At 44.1% G+C, this 22,182-nt stretch overlaps 1 protein-coding gene across 3 annotated transcripts in view; it reads left to right on the top strand.

The window, feature by feature from the left end:
- The window catches only part of LOC119799045 (glutamate receptor ionotropic, delta-1-like), a 499,477-nt gene extending 483,678 nt beyond the window's left edge, over window positions 1–15,799 (top strand). For 2 of the 3 annotated variants that reach the window (XM_038308725.1, XM_038308723.1), the window contains 3 exons: window positions 5,131–5,371; window positions 12,276–12,414; window positions 15,002–15,799. In XM_038308725.1, the coding sequence (XP_038164653.1) occupies window positions 5,131–5,371; window positions 12,276–12,414; window positions 15,002–15,447 (826 nt within the window). In that variant the 3' untranslated portion in view covers window positions 15,448–15,799. The remainder of the gene's footprint in view (window positions 1–5,130; window positions 5,372–12,275; window positions 12,415–15,001) is intronic. The other variant, XM_038308724.1, reaches the window with a different exon arrangement.
- Window positions 15,800–22,182: the final 6,383 nt, after the last annotated feature.

Here is a 22,182-nt window from a genome sequence, read left to right as displayed (position 1 = left end):
AATGTGTAGAGCTGTTGTCCGCTTGGATCACTGAAGAATGTCTAAGAACAGAAGCCTGGATGAGTTAACCCTAACCCTTTGTCATTGAGAGATAATGGACCAGAGAACTAATAGCTCTGCACCTTAGACCAACCTCCTGTGGCCGAAGCTTTCATTCAGTTTCAGCTGAGATTGCGCTCCAATGAAAACTGAACATGAATCTCTAGCTGACATGGAGCGGAGTATGGCTGAAAAAAAAAGATAATGATGAAGGTTGGAGGCTTTCTCCTCCCTCTTATTCACCATGTTGACCTTCAGAGTTCATTAAAAACTCTGCTCTTAGAAGTCCTTGTGAAAATCGTCAGATGTGAGTAAAGTGCCTCACTGAGTGGTCCGTCACACCAAATTCCAGAATGCGTTTTAATGAGGAAGATGAAGTGCTGTCACGCTGACTGATTTTTAAACCTGTGTGTTAAAAGATCAGGAGATAAGAAACACCTGCAGGTCGTTCACTGGCTGGTAAATCAATAACGCCTCTGAGGCTGAAGCCAATTAGGCTCACATGAAAGGAGCTGGCATTAGGCAGCGTCGCTGCGAAGGAAACAGGATTACTCACGGTGTGTGAATGTAAACAGAAGTACATGTGCTAATTACACGGCCGTCTCTGGGAGGCTGATTTGTCTGAGCAAAGGCAGAAAATGTAAGGAAGTTTGTTCATCTTCCTGAGATGAAGTGGAGGGGCTGCAGAGTGAAACATTTCTTCCCATCAAAAACTAATTGATCCCAGGGAGGTCTAAAAAATCTTGCAGATTGATCCTAATCTCCACATTATTACATCATGAATTAACAGTTTTCTTTAGTCAGAAAACTTTCTCATCCATTTGGTATTGATTTTCTTGGTGGGTTCCTTCTTAGCATTAATTTATTTTGGTAATAATTCACTGCCGTCTCACTTTGATAATATGAATGTAGAATCTTCACATTTAAACAGGTTTGAAAGATGATTTCAAAAAGAAAAATGTTGTAACTAATGTCTGGCTTTAGACAGAGAACGTGTTTAGAGAAAATTCAGAAGAAAATTTAAATTCAGCCCATGATTTAGAGAGAACTAAACGGAAAAATACATCTTTGCATTAAAGTTATTATTGTAAAGATAAAACTAGAGGGAAAGTAGTGGATCATCTGCATATGTTGAGATGATCGGTTTTATGAACATGGATCTTCTGACAGCTGCTGTTGGCTCTGAGCCTCGGTTTGTTCAGCTACTTTTATTTTATTTATCTTGTGGCTTTTATTTTATTGTTTTTGAAAGTAGGCAAACAGGAAATATAAGTAGAGAGAGGAGGACATGCGGCAGGCAGGGCTTCAAACCTGCAACAGCCCCATCAAGGATCACAGCGTTTGGCGCATAAGCACTGCAACACCAGCAATATTTGACTAAATAATGCTTTATTTTTAACTATCTGCAAATATACTTTAGTTTACTTTAAAATATTTTAACTCACTTACAGTAATCTATAAACCTTTATTGTCTTTTATTTGTTACCTTGATCCCGCAGTCCGACCGTTTGATGACGTTGAAAATTACACGCTGTAGCTTTAATATATTTTTATAATTTCCTTTTAACATGTATGTTTTATGTTCAAATATTTTTAATGGTTCAAATGTATTTGAAAATAGTGAACTGCATGAAATTAAAGTTAAGGAAGGAGAAATATTTATTCTTAATTAAACAACAGATCGATTAATGAGAAATTGAAGCAACTAATGGTTCCAGTTGTTCAAAGAATGACCCAAACATGGACTAGCAAAGGTTTCCCTCGACACAAAATGAAACAGAACATGAAGCTTAATAGGAACGAACCAGGAAAGGAATGGCTGCCAAGCACTTCAGTATAACTACCAGCAATAAAACAATCCTTCCTTGTCCGCCGCAGTTAAACCTTGTTGTAATGTTTCTAACATGAATCTGGGGATGAATGAATAAAACGTTTCTGCTCAAAAACCCAGTTTTTTCAGCATAAAGGAGGAAAAACCCCAAAGATAGAAACTGAGGACCAATCCGAAAACCAGCAGCACCAACCAGGAAGCTCCTCAGAAGTTTGCAGGACGACCTCTGGAGATGGCTTGCAGGAAAACGTCTGCATTGGTTTTCCTGTTAAAGAACCCAGATGCCAACCAATTTTGAATGGAAGCTATTTTTGCAGGAATTTTACCTGAACCTGTTCTTTGATTTGCTCTGTGTGATGAAAAGCTGCAGGGCTCAGAGTCTGAGCTGCCTTGAAAACTTAGAAAAGTTGGTAGGAAGGGCAGCTATTATTCAGCAGCTCCCAGCTGGAAACATCAATGTTTGCTGCACTGATGCACGAACCCGTTAATCCTTTAACCATGGAGGCTTCATAGAGAGGAGGAAAAACACACAATCAGTAGAGCTGTTGTCTTGGTGTTAATAGAGATGTTAACACAAAGCATTAGCAGCAGCCCCGCTGCGCTTTGATGCTGACGGAATTCTGCTCTCTTTGCTCCTCTTAAAGCCAGAGGCATCTGTCATTGACACCTCCTCCACTCCTGTCTCCTCTCAGACTCTGACTCCTTGTCCTCCTGTGTCATCCTCGGCGGCGAAGCTCACGCTGAGCGATAATCCCATCGTCCCCTTTCAAAGCGACGATTGGGGGACCTGAGGGGACGCTGAGTCAGCGGCGGGAGTTCAAACCTCTGAGAGGCAGACAGACGCTGTTTGCTGCTTCATAGAAACTCTGAGGGTCGGAGCAGCAGAACAACAACAATCAGGTTTTCTTCACACAGCTGATGTGATTGCCTCACGGCGCACATCTCAGCTACAGGAAGATTGTTGCTTTAGAGTAAAATAATTTGAATCTGCAACTGATCACTGAAATCTCTGTGACTCGCTTGGTTGGTCTGATGCAGGAAAAGCTGAGGACATTCAGCTCAGATCCAAACCCAGACTGACCTTCAGCTGATTCCTCCTCTGAGGCTGCAGCTTTCATTAATGCTGGAGATGAGAAACGCTGCAAACAGACCGACTGTGGTCTGAACTGCAGCGAGAGCAACAGAACCTTCAGTCATCAGTTCTTCTCTGTAGCAGACCTCCTCCTCTTCCTCCTCTTCCTTCACCTCCTCCTCTTCCTCCACCTCCTGCCTTCATCCTCCTCTTTAGTTCACCACATGCAGCTGGCTTCTATCCCACCACAAACATCACAGAATCGTTTAGGGATTTTGTAGCAATAGAAAGTAGATTATTATTCCAAATAAATCCACGGTGCTCTAAATCTGAAGGGCTGTTTGTGTTTGCAGCCTCGGCCCCCAGCTGTGTGGAGACCAGTGTTTTATAAAGTACTGAAATCTCGGAGTCAAGTAAAAGTATAAGTACCTCTCCAAAATATGACTTTGGGAAAAGTCCAAATGTCATTTGAGTAAAAGTCTTAAAGTATCTGAAATGGCTTTTACTTAAGTCTAAGAATTACTGTAAAAATAGATGTACTAAAGTAATAAAGTATAAGTAAAAAGTAAATGCAGTTTGAATGACTTTATTTTACATTTTGGTAAACTTTGAAGGTTAACTTCACTTAAAATAATATAAACAACCAAGTGCAGTATAAATGTAGACTGGCTTTATGAAACTGGCGTCTCCTATTTTTTATTATTTTTTTTACTTAGTAACTAAACCAAACATTGAAAATGTATCGGAGTAAAAGTACGCAATTAAGTCTGTAAATGTAGTGAAGTAAAAGTGAAAGTTCTCAAAAAAATTATACTCTTGGAAAATATGAAGTACTCTAAAATATACTTAAGTACAGTAGTGAAGTACTTTTACTTTGTTACTTTATAACACTGGTGTAGAAAAGCAGTTTCAGTGACCAGAGGACATCCAACATGCCGACTGCAGCTCCTATATGGTCTTTCTGGGACGCTGGTCTCATATTGGTCCTGCCTGCAGCCTGTTCCTTCTGGCCGTCTGTTAGTTTGGAGGTTGGGTCACACTTTGTCTACATTATCTTTCCATCTGATGCTGAATGGTTTAACATCACTCTGTGACACATTCCAAGGTTAGAAAACCAGTTTAGATTGAACTGGTGTCCATCCAGGTCCAGTTTGCTGATATTTTTTCTCTTGTCAGTTCCATGTTATTCCTCCTCTTCCTTCTGTCTCTCTGAGTTTCATTCCTGTCCCTCCATGGATGCTGAGCTGCTCCTTTCTTAATGAACTTTCTGCTGTGGGCTGGTTCAGCAGCCTGAGGCGTCTTTCCAGTGCGGCCCTGAAGGAGCTGCAGGGAGAAACGTGTCTGAGTGTAGAATGAGGGCCGGCCTATTGTTCATTCTAACCAACATCCGCTCATGTTCAGACCAGCTCCCATCACTGCTGCCTCCATCACTCTTGGATAAAGCGTTTGGTCCTCTGGTTTAAGGTTAGGGTTACCGCTGACCTTCACTGAGCTGAGCCTAAACGCATGAATTTAGTTCTACTCTGGATAAACTGGAGGAAGCCGTGTGGCGGCAGGAGAAACATTCTACATGTCAGAAAAAACAGGATGTAAAGAAGAGTTGATATAATGCAGGAATTCAGCCGAACGCTGCCGATCTGAGCAGTAATCAATAAAGCGCAGCTCAATAAAAACACAATCATCTCTAAACTGATTCTGGAAAGAAAATTATTTTCTCTAACCAGTTTGGGCCGCATCATAAGAAGAGTAGCTAAATATTTTCCGTCAGACTCGGCTGTGCGCTGAACAGTCAGCCTGTTTCATGGACGTCTATGCAGGCGGCCAGAAGCCCCCGTCTCACTGATAAATCGCTGCCATCCAGAAAAACAGAAAAACTGCAGTTTTCCATCATTTGCTTCTGAATGGAAGAATCCGGAATTCAAGGTCATAAAACATAATTGTTTAATTTTTATAAATAAAACTGGGTTTGACAGCTGCTCACAGGAGGTTCTTGTCTGACACCTAAAGTAAAGGATGTTCTGCATCTGTAGCCTGATCAGAAATGTGTTCACTTTTTTTTTCTAATTGAATGTTTTAATGGAAAACAGCTGATGAGTTGAAACTAGATGCCTTTGAGCCGCTCCATGGATTCCCTGCAGGTTTCTACATCCTTCCTAAATGTCTGTCATTGTGCTGCTGTGGCCTGCAGGATCCTGGAGCTGCAGGAGAGAGGCGACCTGGACATCATGAAGCAGAAGTGGTGGCCTCGTACGGGACGCTGTGACCTCAGCAGCCATGCCAGCGCCCATCCTGACGGCCGCTCCCTCAAGCTGCACAGCTTTGCTGGCATCTTCTGCATCCTGGCCGCCGGCCTCCTGCTGGCCTGCATGGTGGCCGGCCTGGAAGCGTGGTGGAACAGCAACCGCTGTGGGCAGGAGCAGCCCAAAGAGGTGACTGAGCATAGGTCCCGGCGGACGGGCCAGCGGGGGGAAGACACTGCCACACTCTACTTTAAGGATCCAGCCGCAGACACGAGCCCCGACTTAGTGGAGCTCCAGTACACCCAGCTATAGACTGTAGGAGGACAGGGTTAGTGGAGGAAGGCTGGGGGGCCGAGGGAGGCGAGAGTAGCTCTGAGGTCACTGATTGAAATCAAATTTGGTCTCTTATGATTTCAGCCGCTTCATCTGTTTATGTTTTTCTGTCATTTTGCTCCCCTGTCACCTTAAAGGGGGAGGGGGGGGGGGGTCGAAACATTACTCCGACTAATTTGCCCATTAAAAACTCCCCTTCCTCATGTTCCCGCATGTTCCAGGCTGCAAGGTTCAGTCGCCACGGCAACGTCTTATCTGCATTTAAGAGCAGCTTAAAGGTTTGGTTCTGAAAGGAGGAGATCATTAGCAGGAGGAGGAGCGTCTGCTCCGACTGGCGAGGAAAACTTTTAGCGTTACAGACGATTAGAATCTAACAGAAATGAAGACGATTAGAATCTAACAGAAATGAAGACGATTAGAATCTAACAGAAAGGAAGACGATTAGAATCTAACAGAAATGAAAAAATACGTAATAAAATGACTGATTTAAGTAGATCCATTAGACTGATCTAACTAGATCAATTAGACTGATCTAACTAGATTCATTACACTGATCTAATTAGATCCATTAGACTGATCTAACTAGATCCATTAGACTGATCTAACTAGATCCATTAGACTGATTTAACTAGATCCATTAGACTGATTTAACTAGATCTGTTAGACTGATCTTACTAGATCCATTAGACTGATCTAACTAGATCCATTAGACTGATTTAACTAGATCCATTAGACTGATCTAACTAGATCAATTAGACTGATCTAACTAGATCCATTAGACTGATCTAACTAGATTCATTAGACTGATCTAACTAGATCAATTAGACTGATCTAACTAGATCCATTAGACTGATCTAACTAGATTCATTACACTGATCTAATTAGATCCATTAGACTGATCTAACTAGATCCATTAGACTGATCTAACTAGATCCATTAGACTGATTTAACTAGATCCATTAGACTGATTTAACTAGATCTGTTAGACTGATCTTACTAGATCCATTAGACTGATCTAACTAGATCCATTAGACTGATTTAACTAGATCCATTAGACTGATCTAACTAGATCAATTAGACTGATCTAACTAGATCCATTAGACTGATCTAACTAGATTCATTAGACTGATCTAACTAGATCAATTAGACTGATTTAACTAGATCTGTTAGACTGATCTTACTAGATCAATTCGACTGATTTAACTAGATCTGTTAGACTGATCTAACTAGATCCATTAGACTGATTTAACTAGATCCGTTAGACTGATCTAACTAGATTCATTAGACTGATCTAACTAGATCCATTAGACTGATTTAACTAGATCTGTTAGATTGATCTAACTAGATCCATTAGACTGACATAACTAGATTCATTAGACTGATCTAACTAGATCAATTAGACTGATTTAACTAGATCTGTTAGACTGATCTAACTAGATCCATTAGACTGATTTAACTAGATCCGTTAGACTGATCTAACTAGATCAATGAGACTGATTTAACTAGATTCATTAGAACTGATCTAACTAGATCCATTAGACTGATCTAACTAGATCTGTTAGACTGATCTAACTAGATCCATTAGACTGATCTAACTAGATCCATTAGACTGATCTAACTAGATCAATGAGACTGATTTAACTAGATTCATTAGAACTGATCTAACTAGATCCATTAGACTGATCTAACTAGATCTGTTAGACTGATCTATCTAGATCTGTTAGACTGATCTAACTAGATCCATTAGACTGATCTAACTAGATCTGTTAGACTGATCTAACTAGATCAATTAGACTGATCTAACTAGATCTGTTAGACTGATCTAACTAGATCCATTAGACTGATCTACCAAGATCCGTTAGACTGATCTAACTAGATCCATTAGACTGATCTAACTAGATCCATTAGACTGATCTAACTAGATCTGTTAGACTGATCTAACTAGATCAATTAGACTGATTTAACTAGATCTGTTAGACTGATCTAACTAGATTCATTAGACTGATCTAACTAGATCCATTAGACTGATCTAACTAGATCCATTAGACTGATCTAACTAGATCTGTTAGACTGATCTAACTAGATTCATTAGACTGATCTAACTAGATCCGTTAGACTGATCTAACTAGATCAATTAGACTGATCTAACTAGATCCATTAGACTGATCTAACTAGACGAATTAGACTGATCTAACTAGATCCGTTAGACTGATCTAACTAGATCAATTAGACTGATCTAACTAGATCCGTTAGACTGATCTAACTAGATCAATTAGACTGATTTAACTAGATCCATTAGACTGATCTAACTAGATCCATTAGACTGATTTAACTAGATCCATTAGACTGATCTAACTAGATCAATTAGACTGATCTAATTAGATCTGTTAGACTGATCTAACTAGATCCATTAGACTGATCTAACTAGATCAATTAGACTGATCTAATTAGATCTGTTAGACTGATCTAACTAGATCCATTAGACTGATCTAACTAGATCCATTAGAACGGATCTATCTAGATCTGTTAGACTGATCTAACTAGATCTGTTAGACTGATCTAACTAGATCCATTAGACTGATCTAACTAGATCTGTTAGACTGATCTAACTAGATCTGTTAGACTGATCTATCTAGATCTGTTAGAAGACGGGAAGCTCAGCAGACAAACAGACCAAAGCATAAAACCAGAGCAGCTCGGCTGTTTATAGAAAAGTGCTTAAAAGAAACAGGCAGTAAGTTTTGCTCCCAGTAGTTTAGTTTAAAGGCAGAAAGAAGCTCAGCATCAATTCTTCTCATCTTCCTAAAGCAGTTTAATAGCATTCTAAAAAATGCATTTCCTAACTGATCCCAGCCCAGCCCTGGAATATGTAGATCCTGTGATGACAAAGCTGAGATGGTCCTGCAGGGAGAACTAACAGCTTCCTGCGTCTCGTTCAGACCTTTACCTGATCCTCCGTTCACTGGCAGAGTGCAGCTCTCTATAAATCAGGTTTAATTGGATGGAAGGGAGGATGTACCTTACAAAGATATGCGTTGGTGTTATTTAACCGTCTACTTAAACAAAATGATTCAGATCTACAGCTTCATGAGAGCAAAGCACTAATTAAACATGCAACCAGCTTTAGGAAATGGATTTAAATGACAGATAAACTGATAACGATGAACCGAAGATCTGCTGCAGCAGCATCAACATTTTTAACCCGACATTCTGGAATAAAAACGGCTCCATGGAAATAAATCTGCTCACATAACCTTCTGTCTGTCAGACAACCTCAGCTGAAAAGTTCAGGTTCCTTCATGATGTGATTTTATCACGCTGATGATCTTCAGGGGTCTCCTCTGGGTCCCCGACGTTTGGGGCCTTGAATCCAAAATAACAACACAGTCATAAAAATACACACAGATACTTCAAGACATGTTGATTTCTAGATCTAAAATAATAGCAAATAAGCAACAATTAGCATCATTATTGACATTAATTATGTCAATCAAAGCATTCTAAATTAATTTAAGAAAATTTATTTATTAAGTTGTGAGTTTTACAATGTAATATGTCATATTTATTTTCTGAATCATCCATCCATTTATCCCAGCTGGGGTCATGAGGGCTGCTGGTGTCAATCTCCAGCTGTCAGTGGGTGAGAGGCGGGGGTCCACCTTGGACAGAGAGGGGGGGTCCACCTTGGACAGAGTGGAGGGGTCCATCCTGGACAGAGAGGGGGGGTCCACCTTGGACAGAGAGGAGGGGTCCACCTTGGACAGATAGGTAGGGGTCCACCTTGGACAGAGAGGAGGGGTCCACCTTGGACAGATAGGTAGGGGTCCACCTTGGACAGAGAGGTAGGGGTCCATCCTGGACAGAGAGGTAGGGGTCCACCTTGGACAGATAGGTAGGGGTCCACCTTGGACAGAGAGGTAGGGGTCCACCCTGGACAGAGAGGTAGGGGTCCACCCTGGACAGAGAGGTAGGGGTCCACGTTGGACAGAGAGGTAGGGGTCCACCCTGGACAGAGAGGTAGGGGTCCACCTTGGACAGAGAGGTAGGGGTCCACCCTGGACAGAGAGGTAGGGGTCCATCCTGGACAGAGAGGTAGGGGTCCATCCTGGACAGAGAGGTAGGGGTCCATCCTGCACAGAGTGGAGGGGTCCACCTTGGACAGAGTAGAGGGGTCCACCTTGGACAGAGAGGTAGGGGTCCATCCTGGACAGAGTGGAGGGGTCCATCCTGCACAGAGTGGAGGGGTCCACCATGGACAGAGTGGAGGGGTCCACCTTGGACAGAGTGGAGGGGTCCACCATGGACAGAGAGGGGGGGTCCACCCTGGACAGAGAGAGGGGGTCCACCTTGGACAGAGAGGAGGGGTCCATCCTGGACAGAGTGGAGGGGCCAACCTTGGACAGAGTGGAGCGGGTCCACCCTGGACAGAGAGGAGCGGGTCCATCCTGGACAGAGAGGTAGGGGTCCATCCTGGACAGAGAGGTAGGGGTCCATCCTGCACAGAGTGGAGGGGTCCACCTTGGACAGAGTAGAGGGGTCAACCTTGGACAGAGAGGTAGGGGTCCATCCTGGACAGAGTGGAGGGGTCCATCCTGCACAGAGTGGAGGGGTCCACCATGGACAGAGTGGAGGGGTCCATCCTGGACAGAGAGGTAGGGGTCCATCCTGGACAGAGAGGTAGGGGTCCATCCTGCACAGAGTGGAGGGGTCCACCTTGGACAGAGTAGAGGGGTCCACCTTGGACAGAGACGTAGGGGTCCATCCTGGACAGAGTGGAGGGGTCCATCCTGCACAGAGTGGAGGGGTCCACCATGGACAGAGTGGAGGGGTCCACCTTGGACAGAGTGGAGGGGTCCACCATGGACAGAGAGGGGGGGTCCACCCTGGACAGAGAGGGGGGGTCCACCTTGGACAGAGAGGAGGGGTCCATCCTGGACAGAGTGGAGGGGCCAACCTTGGACAGAGTGGAGGGGCCAACCTTGGACAGAGAGGAGGGGTCCATCCTGGACAGAGTGGAGGGGCCAACCTTGGACAGAGAGGGGGGGTCCACCCTGGACAGAGTGGAGGGGCCAACCTTGGACAGAGAGGAGGAGGTTCATCCTGGACAGAGTGGAGGGGCCAACCTTGGACAGAGAGGGGGGGTCCACCTTGGACAGAGAGGAGGGGTCCATCCTGGACAGAGTCGAGGGGCCAACCTTGGACAGAGTGGAGGGGCCAACCTTGGACAGAGAGGGGGGGTCCACCCTGGACAGAGTGGAGGGGCCAACCTTGGACAGAGAGGAGGAGGTTCATCCTGGACAGAGTGGAGGGGCCAACCTTGGACAGAGAGGAGGGGTCCATCCTGGACAGAGTGGAGGGGTCCACCATGGACAGAGAGGGGGGGTCCACCCTGGACAGAGTGGAGGGGTCCACCATGGACAGAGAGGGGGGGTCCACCCTGGACAGAGTGGAGGGGTCCACCATGGACAGAGTGGAGGGGTCCATCCTGGACAGAGTGGAGGGGCCAACCTTGGACAGAGAGGAGGGGTCCATCCTGGACAGAGAGGGGGGGTCCAAATTGGACAGAGAGGGGGGGTCCATCCTGGAGCAGAGATATAAACTGAGGACATTTTTATGGCCAGATATTTTTCCTCTCTGGAAAACCTTTTTGGATGAAAACCAGTTCAGAAAGAATATTCCTTCATTTATTTCACAATGGGAATATTTATGAGCACCAAGCAGAACTGGAGGAAAACCATGAGTGATATGGACGGATGATAAATCATCATGGACTTGCATGGAGAGCCTAAACTGTTGTCAACTGATTGATAATAGAGCAAGGGACACTTTCAGATGATGGATTTATTCCTGAATGGTTACTGAAATCTATTGATTTTTAATAGTTAAAGTAGAAAAATCACCATATTGATAAAGGGGAGTGGCGGCCTAGTGGTTGGGGCATAAAGCTATGAATCTAAAGGTTTTGAGTTTGAGCCCCACTCCCACAGATTGCCACTCTGGGTCCCTGAGCAAGACCCTAAACCCCACAATGTTCCCTGGGCGCCGCACCATGGCAGCCCCTGCTAGTCTATACTAGTCGACAGTAAAGTGACTTGAAGTCACCCATAAATCAGGGCAGGGCTGTTTCAGAGCTCTAGAAGCTTCCCGTCCTGGAAGCAAGAACCAAGACCTCCCATCGCTGAAAGTTTCTCTCCATCTGAGCTGCTGGATAAAGAGCGGTGTGTAACTGCGCCCCCTACAGCCCCAGGATTGGCTGGACTGATGACAGGAATGTCAAAAACCTTTTTTAAACCTACATATGAGCAGCAACTTCACCTTTCATGATCCATGTAAGGAATTCTGTTTTCTAAGCATCATGAAGCAGTAGTATCACCAGAGGTCAGAGGTCATTTAACCAGGCAGTTGGCCGCCTTATTTAGGCAGAACGTAACGCTTCATATGCAGGAGGAGGAGGTGTTTTTAGGGCTGGTCAGCATCTACCAGCCTCCTCCTGTAGAGTGCTCTATGAGTGGTGCTGTCAGGACTAATGCAGGTAGAATAAACTCTGTCTGGATGGTGCCTTGATGTGGATCCATAAACTAAAGTGTGAGCAGACGGTTGTGTGTGGCTCTTTGGGGACCTTGTCTCTTTAATTCCTACCTGTTGCTGTCACTGTGTCGTGCCGTGCTGCAGATTATATGTCAATGTGGACACCCGTCCCTCTCTCCTCTCCCTCTCTCCATCTCTTTATTGACACTTGACTGTCTATGATCTCGTGCAGGTCACTAAGGATTACAGACTGGCAAGGGTTTCTGGTCCATTGACATATAATGACATTACAACTGCTTCATCGGAAGGGAGGAGGGACATTTGGACAGACAGAGAGAGAGGCTGGGATGAAGCAGAAGCAATTGATACAGGTCAGATTAGAAACCGACAAAACAAGCCAAACTGATGCATCATTTGTTTGCCTTTCTGCTCAGATCGGAGCCAAATCACGCCTCCCTTCTGGTGCCAAATCCTTCTGGTGACTTTAAATCAAACAGAATATTTAGATTTTTATCTTGATTAGAAAAATGTATTTCCTAAAGTTCAAACTGAAACTGAATTTTTAAATATTAATGTAGACATAAAAAAGTGTTTTGTTTATTTGATAAGAAGCTAAACTGGATCTGATTGCCTCAGTTGATCATCAGGAACTGATGCGATCGTTTCAGCAGCAGCACAGATCCTTCCTCCATGAAAAATCCTCTGTTTCATTCTTCTGTTTTGTTTGATCATTTTTACATGTTTGGACAATCTTCTGCTGACCTTTCCTGCTAAGATTTAACCCTTTCTTGCATGATAAAGATCAGATTTAATGTTTTATTTTAGCTTTAGGTCAGGATGGAACAGTTCCATTTTTTCTAACTCTAGTCATTTTTTCTAACATCAGATTTCTTTTGAAAAGTCAACAAAAACTCATTTCCATCCCTTCTAAGAGTCCCTGGAAGCACCTGTGCTCCAATCTGGGAAACAGATTGATGTTCCGAGGTCAAAAGTTATCTTCATGTTGATAACTGATCACAACCCTTTGATGACGTCCGACAGGACGTCTAACGGCCTCATAAACTAAACAGGCTTAAAGAGTTGATGATTTTAAAGTTCCTTTTTTTTTAACCAAAAATGTAAACATGACAAAACTGTATGAAAGGATATAAAACGTCAAGCAAATGAGCTGTAGTCTCTGCTGACTGCTTCTTGCCCTGATTCTTAACACAGGCGACCAACTGAGCAAAGCTTTTCATGCATCCATCAGCAGCCCTGAACCAGCCGAGGGAACAGGGAACTCAGTGATCATCACTTTGCAATTAGGAAAACCTCCTGATCTCCATTCATTATTAGTTTGTTTGTTTTTTTACCTTGATTCGTCTAAAGAAGTCTTAAAAAGCAGCTGAGTTTTTCCAGCAGGACTGTAATTCAGCACCACGGCCAGCGCCCAGAGGGACTTCCTCTCCTGGGTGGCGTTGGACGTGTTGGACGTGTTGGACACATTGATCTGAGCATGCAGCTGGTTCCAGCTCCTCTGGTAAAGAGATGAAATATTTTCCCCTTGAATCTAAAGTGAACCAGAAACAATCAGAAAATCTCTTTTCTGGCTTCGAGCTCAGTCTCCTCCACAGTTACAATGTCTACTTTGAGGCCGGCTGGCCTCCCACTGGGAGCGCTCATTAACACGGTTGTTTGTTTTGAAATAAATGGAGGCTCCCGGCACCCCCCCACCCAACCCCCCAGGTTTAATCCTGGCCATTTATCTAAGTTTCTGGCTCCCAACCTGACACTCCTAAAACATATTTTAATGAGGTGCCCGTCATGTTGAGATGCTTTAATTGGCTCAGATAAGCAACAATAGCTGTAAGCAGATCTTCAGGACCTTCTTTCCACACTTTCCTACCTTCAAGTCAGAGCTTTCCAAACGTAGCTGTGAACATCTCTGGATGTGTTGATAGATTTTTAGCGGAGGGGGGGGTGCATGCCTTGCTTATGTATAAAATGTCCAGCCTCTGAAACATGACATGAAGGAACATTTGTGTTTTAATGAGTGCAAATGTGTCACTTGCATTGTGTGATTAACATTGTTTTGTTGAAATGATTCCTATCCTGGGAGCAAAAAGAGCTGCGTTCAGGAACCACATGTGCTTGTTGGAAAGTGGTCGCTTTAAATTCTCCCTGAATGCCAAGCAGCTGTACTGTGACTGCAGACACAGCAAACAAACAGCCATGAAGGGGATGTGGACTTAATATGCTGGCCATGCCTGCCTCCTCTCCCTGTTCGTCCTCTACCTTCCCTTAACCCAGAGTACTGAAGCAGACCTGGGGTTCAACAAGGAAACACTAAAGTGTCTATTAATGCCTAACAAGTATGCATGACTGCAATCAGCAGGAGATGCAGCGTCAGCCAATGTTCTGACGATACTGTTCTGATAGGGAACTGATTCTGCAGCTTTCCTACACAGAACCAATCGGCTCCAAGGACAGTGAGGAAAAGCCCTCAACAGAGGGGAGAAAAGACCTTTAAGAAGCCTAAGAACATGGAACATGTGTGTTTTTCTGACACAGGAAGGTTTCAATGAATCTTTTAAGATTATTTCAGTGAAACTAGAAGCTGTGCAGCCAGACTGCTCTCCAACAAGCAACGCAACATCAGTTTGGCCCCAGGATTTTTTTTCTCCATGCATCTAACATTTAATACTCGGCAGCCAAGTTTGATTTCAAAATAAACACATGATTTGGTTTCTGTGGCCTCAGTTCTTATTGGGCTTCTCCAACCACAGAATGGAGTCAGTCTATCTGTTGGCATCCATCACAATCACTAACGGCCTGATCAGGAATGCATGGAGCCTCAGCAGAGCTGAATCAGTTAGAGCAACTGGCCCATCGCCAATCTCAGCCTCTGTGTCCCTTCTCCCCTCCCTTTCTCCCCCTTGTCTCCCCCTGTCCTCCTCCACCTCCCCACTCCTCTTGTAGGACAAGGAGGTGAATCTGGAACAGGTGCATCGCCGTATGAACAGTCTTTTGGACGAGGACTTGGCCCACAAGCAGATCCCCGGACCCTCTATCGAGATCTCTGCGCTGGACATCGGCAGCGTGCAGCCCAGCCAGGGCTCTCTGGTTCCGGGCCCGGAATACCCGCCATCGGGTCTCACTGTGACCACCTACCTGCCCCGGGAGGGACCCCCACCTCCCCCTCTTCCCCATCCTCACCATGGGGGGACCCTAGGCAGGACGCTGCCCCAATCCCAGGGCCCTGGGTTGCCCCCCCACCACCCTCTCAGCAGCACCAGCCTCAGCGGCACCATGCAGTGCAAACACCGGGCTCCCAACGGGGGGCTCTTCCGGCAGAGCCCTGGCAAGACACCCATGCCAATATCCTACCAGGCAGTCTCCGCAGGACCCATACCCGAAGCCATTGATCCCTCCCACAGTACATCCATATAGAGACAGGATGGGAGGGGGAGGCAGGAGGGGGCGGGGCAGGGAGGGGAGGAGAACTACATCTGGGCCGGCATGTGAGGTGGGCTGGGGGGCTTCAGGAGGGACACAAATGTACAAATTGAAAACATTTTTTTATCCAACTGTGAGCTCAGAAAAGCTGTTTCAAAGAAAATAAACTGGGGGGGGGGGGGGGGGGGGGTGTACATGTTCCTGTACATATCTGTAAATATCCAGATGAGTGAGTTCAAAGTGTATTTTGAATATTCTCAATTTTGAATTTTGAAGTTGAGTTATAAAAAACAAAAAGATAAAAATCTACATGAAACATTCTGACTGTTTGAATGGATTTGTAAATTATTTCAGTTAAAACAACGATCTCATTGTGATTGTTTTCTAAGTGCCGAAATCAAATGATGTCTCTACAACTCATCAGTGTCAACCACTACCCATGATGCACTGCTTTAGTGTTGGACACCTACTGTTATGCGCCTCGGTACCAAACCTGGATCCCCGCCTCAGACGGATTGGACCCAAATTATCTGCTTTTTTCCACGTTTGTAAGATAAACTGATTTGCTTTTGTTCTTTTTTCTTTTGTTATTCTCTGTTTGATTCACTATTTTTGTTTTTCAATGCATAGTTTATGTATTTTTGACCTTACTTTTTAAAAGACGAATGAGAGAAAAAGGCTTTAGGCTGTGATCACACTGAGTTAGCAGAGAAATACGTTTTCTTAGGAAAATTACTTGTTCAAATAGAAAAGATGATTCATTGATCAGGCTTTTCCTGATTGATTACAGATTTTTGGTTGCTGATTCTTTTTAACACATAAAGATAAGAGGAAAACATGTTTTGATAGAAAACGGTCAGAATAGTCCATTAAACTCCAAACACCAATAATTCCAGATTAACGTTTCCAGTTTATAGGGGGAAAAAAACAAATGTTTCTGCTTCTGAATCAGCAAAATCTGATCATCTTCATATTCAATCATGTTAAACTGTGTTTGGATAAAAACAAAGAACTTGAGTTATCATAACTCATAGATCCAAAAATGAAGTTATTATCTTTGTCTACATCTCAGAGTTTTCTGAGTTCAGCAGCCTGACACTAAAGGAACATCTGGATGCCGGCGGCGCTGTTGGATCAGAACCGTTGGACAGACCTGCTTTGAGCAGAACAAATAATTAACCTTATGTTGTTTCCTGTGTTCTTTTCATCATGTTAGACCTTTAATGCTCAATAATAGAGAATCATGAAACCTTAGCTGCTTATCAGGTCGCTGCTGGCTCCAACCAGGGGTTAACAGAGTGATACTAAGCATGACGCACAGCAATGCTTTAGTTTGGTCTTTGGAAAAGTTTGGGGTGCCAATGGGAGACGGACATGATTCCCTGCCATCAATCAGCTGCACCTGAACTAATGATGCATTCAGAGTTTAGAAAAATCCTTTTAATTCATGTTGAATTTAGATCACTGAGTTTCTTGAAGGTTAAGTTATTGTTCACATCAAAATCAGCTTTCTTGAAGTGAAACCGCCGCAATTTAGCTGATTTTGTTTCTTGGTGTCTTAAGAAACTCCCTCATGCTTCTGTTTTCCAGCTGGTATGAACTGGGACCAGTAAGTCAGGGTTAGCCCAGTAAAAAAGTAGATGTATTTCTGATTGAATGAAGCTGGAGAACAAATCTAACCACCTTTCTCAGCAGAGGAGGAGCTCATCTCCATGATTCTGAGGCAGTCAGTGTTTTGCAGCCTAACAAGTCTTTTACCTTCTTTTAAAATTGTTTTATCAGTCTATCAAAATAAGAGCATTTTTTCAATCAGAAGGTTTTTGTCGGTTTTTGAGAAGCAGTGATGCAATCATTCTTATCGAGAAGGAGTAAAGCATCCTGAATGGGATCCATAATGATCATCATCATCATTCAACAGGTAAACAGGGAAAACCTCACAGCGCCTGACGATGGTTTTCCTCCTCAGAAAATCATAACGAGCCTTGAAAGCAAACTGTTCCAGACGAAACGTAAAGTCCCCAGTATGTTTCCTTTTTTTGCTTTCATAAGTGCGATTAATGTGCATTTATGGGCCTAATGAGTTCTGAATTCCTTTTTATTTGCCAGAGTGGGTTGTTTGGGAGCCTGCTGATCGCTCACAGAAGAGTTTTCAGGACATTGAGAGCCAGAAAGCAGCAGGAAGTGGCCCCACTAATGCGGAGAGAAGACATAAAGAGACTTTAACTTGCAGGAATAAATGGCCTTATTTCTGGAGATGGGACATGGAGTCTGACTCTACAGAAAAACAGATTTATACCACATGTCTAAAGGAAACACATTATGTCCTTTTAATACTGGGGATTTTATTTTTACTGCTTTTTTTTCATTTAATGTTTGTCCTCTTCTCCATCTTGATGTGGTTAAAATGTAGATGGATTGCTGTAACAACAGGTTTTGTACTTAAGCTATTATGGTTTATAAGAAACTAACTAAAATCTTTTGGAATCCCATCAAAGCATCTTTTTACTCTTTTTGCTAGGATTTCTGTTTTATCAACAGAAAAGTATTCACGCCTACAAAAAAAAAAACTTTGCATGACTTCAGTCAAAAAGAAAAATTATTTCTAAAATGCTGTGATTTAAACCTGGATTTATCGTAAGAAAAAAAAGTCTGAGCAAATAGAACATTAATAATATCTGAAGTAGTGAAAAGTAACGTTCTTCAAAGCTCCAATAATGGAGCGTTTTATTTTATATTATTATTAGACTTAGCGTCTTGGATGGACTCATAAAAGCAGCTTTTTGATTCCTTCCTGCTGCTGGAGGGTTAACCCTAACCCTGGAAGAGGATGGAGCAGCTTCACAGGTCAGAGCTAACAAATGTCAAAATTAAGACAGAAGAAAAATGGATTCAGCAATTTATTTAGAAATATTTCAGCAAAGACAACAAGGTTGAGTAAAGCTACTGACGACAGCTCTGCTTTTCCAGAACAGATTTATAAAATAGTTCCTTTGCTCTTCTGCAGGAGTTCAAAGACGTCTAAAGAAATGAAAACGGCTCTTAAATGTAGATGAACGCCACCACAGGTGAGATGGAAGACGGAGCAACAGCAGGTTCTGCTGAAGATCCCACATATCTGCCTTCAACCTCCTGGAAAAACATTCAGACTATCATCAGCATCTCTCTGCAGCCTCAGACGGCAGCAACATGCTGCTTTACTCACTTTCTACTGAGACACAGAGAGAAGATCCAGTGATTCTTATTAAAAGACTAGTGCAGGTCTTATTAACCTTTAAATTATTCACAGCAGGTCCATCTTAACTGTAATGCTTTTAAACAAGCCTTATTTGATGTTGTTTTTGGACAGTGCAGCTTTAGCCCAACCTTTATAGCGCTTAGAGTTCAAATATCTGGGCCACACAGAAACACCTAGCTGACCTTTGAGAAACAATGAATTAGAAAAGAATAATTATCACTGATCAACAGCCTGAACAGAAGCACAGCGTTCAACCTTAAAGGAAAATATGTAAAAACTTTCAGCCAAAGGACTGAGCAGCAGGAGAATGACACAAACAGAAGAAAGACCATCATGGAGGAGAAAACCTTTTTCTGGAACAATTATCAAAGGAAGGAGGATCCCAAATGCAGCAGGAAGCTTCAGCCAAAAAGGGAAGAGTTGAGATGCTGCAATGGCTCAGTCAAAGTCCAGACCTAAGCTGGGCTCTGATTGGACCATCGGAGAGGTGCGTCAATGGCAGCAAAGCTCAACAGAAAGAAGAGACACTGAAGGACAAGCGAACCCAATCTTCTGGAGAACAATCTGAAAGAGTAGCTGATGCTGCAGAGTGGCTTTTCAAACCATCCATCCATGGAGAGAAGATAGATTTTACAAACACTGCTCTGTTATTGGTGAAATGATCTGTTGATTATCTGAGGTGGTATTCATCTAAATTTGAAGGTCTGACCGGATGATGGATTGTTGTGCCTGAAAATGAAAATGGAGGTAAAATTAAATACCAAAAGAAAATGCTAGTTTGATCCATGAATCTACATCTTGGAGTTTATAAAACTAAATAAATATAAATGTTTTACACATTTATTTGGATTCATGTGAAGTTTGGAAAACAAAGTGTCTTATAACCTTTTTCCTGGTAGTAGTAGAAACTAAAAGTCGAGTGAATTTAGCAAATCCATCAGCAGTTATTCAAATTGCTGGCTGGCTGGCTGGCTGGCTGGCTGGCTGGCTGGCTGGCTGGATGGATGGATGGATGGAGGGATGGATGGAGGGAGGGAGGGAGGGAGGGAGGGAGGGAAGTAGGGATACTTTTTTTAGACTTAGACAACTTTTATTGTCAAACTTTTATTTAGTACAGCTCACAGACAATAAATGAATATTTCCTTTCCATAAAGTGCAGCAGTGATCAAACGTAAATAGTGTGGGAGAAAAAACGGTCCAACAAATGCATTGATATGGAAGTTTAGAGCAGTAATATATATATGGTGCAAATCTGCAGTATTTTGGTTTAGTGTTATCAGTTTGATGAAGAATCTGACATGATTTAGAGTTTATCCAGCAATTCATCAGTGTGATGGCGGTGGGGAAGAAGCTGCTGCAGAACCTGCTGGTCCTGCATTGAATGCTGAGAAGCCTCTTCCCAGAGGGCAGCAGGGAGAATAGTCCATGGTGGGGGGGTGAGGGGTCATTGATGATGTCACGGGCTCGGGACATGCAGCGCTAGGATGAAATGTCTTTAATGGAGGGAAGAGGAGCCCCCATGATCCTCTCTGCTGTTCTCACCTTCTTCCAGTCTGAGGAGCTGCAGCCTCCACACCACACAGTGAGACAGCTGCTCAGAACGCTCTCTATGGTGCTTCTGGAGAAGGTGGGGAGGATGGGGGTGGGGGGGGGGGAGGCCAGAAAGTCCAAGCGCTTCTGGGCCCTTTGGACCAGTGAGGTGGTGTTTCCAGTCCAGGTGAGGGTGTCTGTGATGAATGTGGTGCTGCTGACCACCTCTACAGCTGAGCTGTTGATGAGCAGTGGAGCGTGGTTAGGCCGCTTCTTCCTGAAGTCCACCATGATCTCCTTGGTCTTCTCCACCTTCAGGATCAGGCTGTTATCTCTGCTCCACCAGCTGCTCCACCTCCTCTCTGTAGTCCAGGTCGTTGTCGTCTCTGATGAGGCCCACCACCGTGGTGTCGTCTGCAAACTTCACCATGTGATCGGTGGGGAACCTGGGGACGCAGGATGGATGGATGATGGATGATGGATGGATGGATGGATGGATGGATGGATGATGGATGGATAGATGGATGGATGGATGGATGGATGGATGGATGATGGATGGATGGATGGATGGATGGATGGATGATGGATGGATGGATGGATGGATGGATAGATGGATGGATGGATGGATGGATGATGGATGGATGGATGGATGGATGATGGATGGATGGATGGATGATGGATGGATGATGGATGGATGGATGAATGACATGGTAAGGTTCATGGATCATTGAATGAAACATGATAGAACTGAACTCTCTCTCCCTTAGATTCAAAGCTGAACCCTGACCTTCTGGGAGCAGATTCCAGATATCCTCAGCTAATGAAATGCATATTTCTTAACAGGTTTTAGAGGTTCTGTTGTTGGACTTCTATGCTCATCATGGATTGTCCATAACGAACACCATGTTCAAGCATAAGGGTGTCCATATGTGCTCTTGGCACCAGGGCACCCTAGGCCATAGTTCAATGATCTACTTTGTTGTTGTTTCATCTGACCTGCGGCCGTATTTCTTGAACACTCAGGTGAAGAGAGGGGCGGAGCTCTCCACCGACCACTACCTCGTGGTGAGTTGGCACCGATGGTGGGGGTGGATGCTGGTCAGACCAGGTAGGCCCAAATGTATTGTGAGTGTCTGGCAGAGTCCCCCGTGAGAAGGAGCTTTAGCCTCCACCTCCCATGTTCCGAGGTTGCGGACATTGAGTCTGAGTGGACCATGTTCCATGCCTCTATTGTTGAGGCGGCTAATCGGAGCTGTGGCTGCAAGGTTGGAGCTGAAGAAGGAGTCCTATCAGGCTTTATTGACCTGTGGGACTCCAGAAGCAGCTGATATGTACCAGAAGTTAAAGTGGCAGGTGGCTAGGTTGGTCACTGAGGCAAAAACTCGGGCGTGGGAAGAGTTCGGAGAGGCCATAGAGAAAGACTTCCGTATGGCTTCGAAGAGATTCTGGTCCACAATCCGGCATCTCATGAGGGGGAAGAAATGCAGTACCAATACGACTCGGGACGTCGTATGTCAATGGGCGGAGTACTTCGAAAACCTCCTTGCCCAACAACATGTCTTCCATTGAGGAAGCAGAGCCTAGGGGCTCTGGGTCGGGTTCTCCCATCTCTGGTGCTGAAGTCACTGAGGTGGTTAAAAAGCTCCTCGGTGGCAAGGTTCCAGGGGTGGATGAGATTCGCCCTGAGTACCTTAAGGATCTGGATGTTGTGGGGCTGTGTTGGTTAATGCGGCTCTGCAACATTGCGTGGACATCAGGGGCAGTTCCCCTTGATTGGCAGACTGGGGTGGTGGTCTCTCTATTTAAAAAAAACAGTTTGTTCCAACTACAGAGGAATCACACTCTTAAGCCTCCCTGTTAAGATCTATTCCGGGGTTTTGGAAAGGTGGGTCTGTCAGATAGTCGAATCTCGGATTCAGGAGGAGCAGTGTGGTTTTCG

Source organism: Cyprinodon tularosa, unplaced genomic scaffold, assembly GCF_016077235.1.
Source record: "Cyprinodon tularosa strain WSP-4 unplaced genomic scaffold, ASM1607723v1 ctg645, whole genome shotgun sequence".
NCBI lineage: Eukaryota > Metazoa > Chordata > Actinopteri > Cyprinodontiformes > Cyprinodontidae > Cyprinodon > Cyprinodon tularosa.
This window is presented reverse-complemented; position numbering and strand designations above follow the sequence as displayed.